The sequence below is a fragment of the Buceros rhinoceros genome, unplaced genomic scaffold (assembly GCF_000710305.1).
Source record: "Buceros rhinoceros silvestris isolate BGI_N320 unplaced genomic scaffold, ASM71030v1 scaffold43917, whole genome shotgun sequence".
Taxonomy (NCBI): domain Eukaryota; kingdom Metazoa; phylum Chordata; class Aves; order Bucerotiformes; family Bucerotidae; genus Buceros; species Buceros rhinoceros.
The window spans coordinates 13,351-19,509 of record NW_010424793.1 but is presented as its reverse complement, the minus strand read 5'-3'; the positions used below and the strand labels follow the sequence as shown (position 1 = coordinate 19,509).

The window sequence follows — 6,159 nt, the reverse complement described above, 5'->3', positions numbered from 1 at the left end:
AGCAGGATGATGGAATTACACTGGAAGAAAAGTACGGCGAATTCTGGTTAGAGTTCCACAGTGGTTCTCTTTTCAGTGTGACTAAATACGAAGGCTTTGAGGACAGACACTATGTTTGTCTCCATTCTAGCAGCCTCAATTTATATCATCAAGGTAGGGGTGTGATTGAGGCTTTGGGAGTAAGTTTGAAATGAAATAAGCTTGAAGTTTTTTTAAGAGAATTGCTGTCTCCTTTTTTTTTTTTCCCCCCCTCTTTTCTCTCTCTGATAGTGTATTAATTTAAAAAGGCAGAGGTTACTAGTGGCTGCTGTTCTTTCCTGGGTAGCTAATTATAGTCAGCAGGTGAAGGATTTTAAGTCAGCAGTGTGGTTTGTATAGCTGGTAACCCCCATGTAGTTGCATTTTTTTAAGATTTTTCCCCTCAAATGTCTCTGAATCGGTGCTAGTCGAATTAATGGATTTTCAGTGAAAGGCTTAATTATTGTGTGCTTAGAGGTTAACCCGGCATCGTCTCGTAAAACACAAAGGAGAGTCATATTCTTATCTCTTCATGTAACCTATAGGAGATTTCTGCCCTGTATTTCAGTTTTGCTATTTTGTTGGGCAAATAAAAAAACCCCAAACTCTTTAGTCACACTGAAGGTTTTAACTGGACCATGCTTTTAAATATTGCATCACCTGTAACCTTCCCTTCACAATTTTTTGTTGTCAGCGTGCATGACTACGGTGATTAAAATTATCTTAAAGGTATTAAGGAAAAAGGATTTTCCTTAATGTTTCATCAGTAACAGCTTTGAAGCACGAGATAACTAATTCTAAAATCTCTTTGCAGGTATGGTAGATGGGGTTGTCCCTTCCTCCGAAGTACGACTGCCCAGCACAATACGTCCCCATTGGTTAGAACCTACTATTTGTTTTTCTGAAGAAGATGGTCTTAGTAGAACTACTTCAGATGGTGTAGGAGTGGATTTTCCAAGTATGCTGACTGTTGCAGTCAAAATCCAGTCAGATAAAATAGAGAGCAATACGAAGGTTTGTGTTTTTAAATTGACTTATCTCAGTTTATGTGGAATCATCTAGGTGTGGGGGTACAAGAGTTATAGATGAAGAAACCATATAATTCTGAGCCACTGATCCTCTGAATTGTAATTTTCTCTTAAAGTCTTTGAGGTGGATTGTAATTTTAAGTATCAGCATAACTTACTGATTCTTGCAATGCTTTACCTTGCTGATCACACTGTATCTCTTTACTGAATGCATTTCTTGTCCAGTTGACCTTTTTCTTGATTTATTTTGGTTGAGTTTTAATCTGTTGCCAAACCAAGCAAGAACGAACAGAAAGAGTTCACTCATAGAATACCAGATTGGAAGGGACCTCAAGTATCATCTGGTCCAACCTTTCTTGGGAAATGTCTAGTGTAGACAAGATGTCCCAGCACCCTGTTCAGCTGAATTTTAAAAACATGAAGTGTTGGGGACTTAACCACTCCCCTGGGGAGGACTGAAGAGCTTTCCGCTCCCCTTACTATTAGAGTCCTCTAATAGGCAGCCTTTGCTTGCCTATTGGGGTTTGCACTGGTAAACGAGTGGTGCATTTGGCATTCCTTAGGATGGCTAAAAGATGACTTCATAGCTGGCATGGTGATGACAAACAGATTGGTAGAGTTATCTAGAGAAGGAATCTGCAGACCAGCACAATGTCATGAGGACTCAATTGACTCAGATTTGAACAGCATGGGATTGACCTCCTTTGTGGTATTGCTTCTGGTGAATCCCAGGATGAACAGGTAGCCTTACTTCCTATCACCACCACTACTAGATTGTAATTTATGAACGTTCATGTTGCAAAAAGTGTTAAGACTGTACTAGCCAGAGTTTCTGTATTAGAAAGCGAGAGATTTTTGAATGTTTAATGCTGGCCCAGTCCTTCCTTCATTTCTAGAGACCTGGAGATTCTGGGAGCAGAAGAATGACTTGTGTTTCATGATCTTCACCTTAAGATGTCAAATAGCTACATATATTTCGTGTAAACTAACACATGCTGCTTTCTTGTGCAGGAATTTTTAGTTGCTGTTGGACTAAGAGGAGCCACCCTTCAGCACAGAATACTGCCTTCAGGTTTAAGCTGGCATGAACAGGTCAGGTTGCTATGGTTTCGTTGATTACATCTTCAATTTCAGTATCTAAGTTTCAAACTAAACCTTGATGGAAGAGGTTTATGTTAGGCTGTGTCTTACTGACTTACTCTGCTCTCAAAAGTGTTATTTTCTTTCTTGTCTCTCTTTGAGACTACTGACAAGACTGTAGTCTTGCTCTTAAGTTCTTACTGGGGTGTTCATTTGCTTCAGTTCCTCTCATCATCCTAAATCTGTGCCCACAACACATCAGGGAGGTTCTGTAGGTTTTGTGCCCTTTTTTTAAAAAGAAGCAGTTCATGTGGCAAATTTCAGTAGTCGAACGCTATCCAACTATTTGGATAATCTTTGATGTAAAAAAATGCCCTCAAAACAAACAAACACAGTTACTTTAGCACTGAAACCATTTCTGTATTTTTCCCTTCTGCTCACTTCATTCCTCAAGTCCTGTTTCTCCCTTGTCTGTTCACTGTTTTACATTGTTTAAATAGCAATAATGGAGAAGATGACTTTGGGAAAGCAGTAAGCAGCAGTTTACATAAATGCTTGTAATGCAAACTTCTGAATTAGAGGGATCGTTCTGATAGGTGTGGATGCAGAGGCGTATCATAGCAGGCAGGGCTAGAGACCCCTGATCTGGAAGCTGTGTGTAAAGATGCACAATACAGAATGTGCTGTTAGCACAGTAGCAGTATAATTGCATGTACTTGCATGTACTTACACCATACTGGAAAAGAGATAGTAAACCCTGACATTCAAGCTTTTCCTCCAGTATGTGAGTATGTGTGCATAGTCTGCTTATTTTTGTTGTATAACTGCGTGGAGCTGAGCCTAGTGCTTTGGGCTTTGCTGTGTCATTGCTTTTTCTCAGCGTAGTGTTGCTATGTGTTTGTGTACCCTGCTTTACACTGTGTTGCTTATTTGCTCTGTGAATTTTTGCTTAATTGACATTGCCTGTAACGAACTTGGGCATCTTTTTTGAAGAGGGAATTGGGGAAAACAAATTGTCCGAAGAGGTAGGTAGGGGAAACAATTGAAAGGCTAGCAGTGTGTGTATGCCCCAGGCTTAGAAAAATCTAAGGAGAACTTCTACAGTGTAATGGATTTGAGAAAGACTGATGACAGATCTTAAAGAGGAGGAAAGGAGTTTATTTTCTGCAGTAATATATGAAAAAACAGCATACACAATGCACGTATTTCTGATTCTGAGCACATCTGCTCCTCCCACCCCCAAAAAAGAAGATGGATTACTTGAAGATAACTTCAACAACATACAAGGAAGGTCAGCTTTTCAGATACAAAGAAGATACCGACACTGTAATTACTGCAAAGAAAAATGAATGAGACCGTATTTGGAAAATGCTTTAAGAATGGATTGTGAGGTGTGCAAGGTGTCGCTTAAGTGTCTATGGATTGGTCTTTTCCATACCTTTGAGGCTCTAGTTTGGATGCTGGATTTTTTGCCCTGTTTCCGTTCCATGCTTTTCGTTATTGAGATGCTGGGTAAGCACCTTTAAATACCTGAGGATGTTCACTCCATTTCCTTATACTAATCAAATATTTTATTATCATATGTATTACAGATTTTCTCTTATCTAAGGTATGGTTGTTTATTAATTTAACAGATAATGGAGTATCATAATAATATGTTTGTGGTTTTTTTAGATACTGTATTTTTTGAATATTTCTGATGAGCCTGTTCTGGGATATAGTCCTCCAACTACAATTACAACTTTTCATGTACACCTATGGAGTTGTGCTCTAGATTACAGGTAAACAAAAGTGCAAGTCTGTGTAACTTGGTGGCACTGCAGCTATCTATTTATTCTTTAGGAATGTTCAAGTTTGTAAAGAATATTTATTTAGACTTGTTTGGAAACAGTACTTAACTGGAATCTCTTAAAGTGTAGGCCTAGGCCTGGGAAGATCTAGTTAGGTAACCTGTAAGATTTTGATTGCACTTCTAAATAGGCACAGAGTATTAACTTTTGTTTTTTTCTATTTGTTGTTAGGCCCTTGTTTTTGCCAGTCAGATCTCTACTTACTGTTGAAACTTTCAGCATTTCCAGCAGTGTTGCAGTGGATAAATCCTCTTCTACTCTCAGGTATAATTTAAGTGATTGTGAAACATGGAAGCTCCTGTAAAACTTGTAACACCTGTCTGCATTTTTGACCTAGGAAGCATTCCTGTTGTGTAAATGATCACACTGGTTTGCATCTTTTTGAAATATGCTTTGCTCATGTGTAATCCTTCTGTTTTATTAGATTAAATATTTTTTATTTTTTTTAGTTGGATTACTTTCTTTAATGAGTAACAACATTGAAATTTTTAATATGGTTGCAAGGAGTTCTGAAATGACTTGTGTCTATTTTGTTAACTAGCAGCACCTTAGGATTTCTTAAAGGTTTGCTATTACGAAACAGTATATTACTTAAGGAAATACTACATCTCTAACTTTTAAATAATTTTTCTTGCAACTGGAGTTAAATATTCTGTTGTAGCTGTTCTGATGTAAAACATATGCCAAGTTGCTTGTTTCTGTTGATAAAACCTTATAAATGACCTTCAAAACAAATGTGTCTGTTACTTTATTAAAAAATAAGGGGAAAAAAAAGAATTAAGAAATGTTAATTCTGTGTGCTAAAAGCATTACTTTTTATTGTAGGACAGATAAAATATAGAAATTGAAATTCAAATAAAATATAATTAGCAACAATGGAAATATCTTGCAGTGGTTAATAACCTTTCATAATTCCCAAATTCATTGGTAAAAGTGAAGAGTTTGGCTTTAAGATATGCTAGATATCTTTGTGGTTTTAAATGCCTTTTTCGATACTAATTTTTATCAGGAGAGTTACACAGCATTTCTCTAGCATGTTTATGTAATTTTTTTTTAATCTTTCAGGATAATTTTAGATGAAGCTGCTTTGCATCTGTCTGACAAATGCAACACTGTTACTGTAAACCTCCATAGAGGTAAGGATGTTTTAGATAGAACTAATGAATCTCAGAGCCTAAAGAAACAAAATTACAGGTGTATTCAGCGTATATAAAGATTTTTGAAGGAGAGGTCTGAGGAGGTAAGGAGCAGCAATGAATGAATAATGCAGTGTTGATGAAAATCTGTGTGCTCTAGTTTGGATTTGTGGATGCATAGGTATGCCAGAGAATAGCATCTTGCAAGTCCTTCATTTTCTTGTTATAGTTCCATAATGGGTGTTTGGAAAAAAAAACAGGTATTTTTAAAAATCTGAAGTTGGCACAGAAAGAAATCTTCATAGAAAAGAGATCTGTGTTCTAAATATTTGAGCTTGAAAGGTTTTATATGGCACAGAGTTCTACATTCTGGAAAGACTGATACCTGCGAGTTTTCTCTTGTTCATATGGTAGCAACCTTTAAGTACTGAGGAACTAGAATTGATATTTAATAAATGAATTGGAGAAATAATGAAACCCTGTGCCCACAAATGTGTGTATTTTGCTTAGGTGAGAGATCTCTAGTGAAGGACAGAGTTACACCTGGTATGTTTAAACAAAAAAGAGGGGAGATAATTTTTTCATGGTACTGAAAGATTGACATCTCTGTCTCACTTCAGCTAAAAAACTGCTGGGATGCTTAGTCACCCAACTTCTGTGTGCCTCTTTCTCTTACTTACATAGATGGATTGAGAATAAATACCTCAAAAGATTACACTGCATGCAGATGGTGACAGTGGGAATGACATATTGGATTGAAAAGATTTGAGTTCTTGATTTGAGTAGCTGAAACTTAAACCGAGAGTAATCCTCATGAAAGAAGGAAATGAGAGATATAAAAGGTTTTGGTAAAAAAGATCCTTGTTAATGCTCATACTATTTCTAATGGTTTAATAGCCAAAAATACATAGTAAGGAAGGTGTTTGTTATTAATCTTAATCTTTCTTTTTTTTTTCCAATTACACATTGTCTTTCAGATTATGTTCGTGTTATGGATATGGGACTGCTGGAACTAACCATCACAACAGTAAAATCTGATACTGATGG

General features: G+C 36.8%; 1 protein-coding gene across 1 annotated transcript in view; it reads left to right on the top strand.

The window, feature by feature from the left end:
- Nucleotides 1-6,159, top strand: part of ATG2B (autophagy related 2B) — a 40,523-nt gene that overhangs the window by 23,476 nt on the left and 10,888 nt on the right. Inside the window, exons 21-27 of the mRNA XM_010140896.1 lie at nt 3-153; nt 833-1,032; nt 2,058-2,138; nt 3,801-3,907; nt 4,148-4,240; nt 5,042-5,112; nt 6,090-6,159. The exon at nt 6,090-6,159 is cut by the window's right edge and continues 5 nt beyond it. Of these exons, the coding sequence (XP_010139198.1) occupies nt 3-153; nt 833-1,032; nt 2,058-2,138; nt 3,801-3,907; nt 4,148-4,240; nt 5,042-5,112; nt 6,090-6,159 (773 nt within the window). The remainder of the gene's footprint in view (nt 1-2; nt 154-832; nt 1,033-2,057; nt 2,139-3,800; nt 3,908-4,147; nt 4,241-5,041; nt 5,113-6,089) is intronic.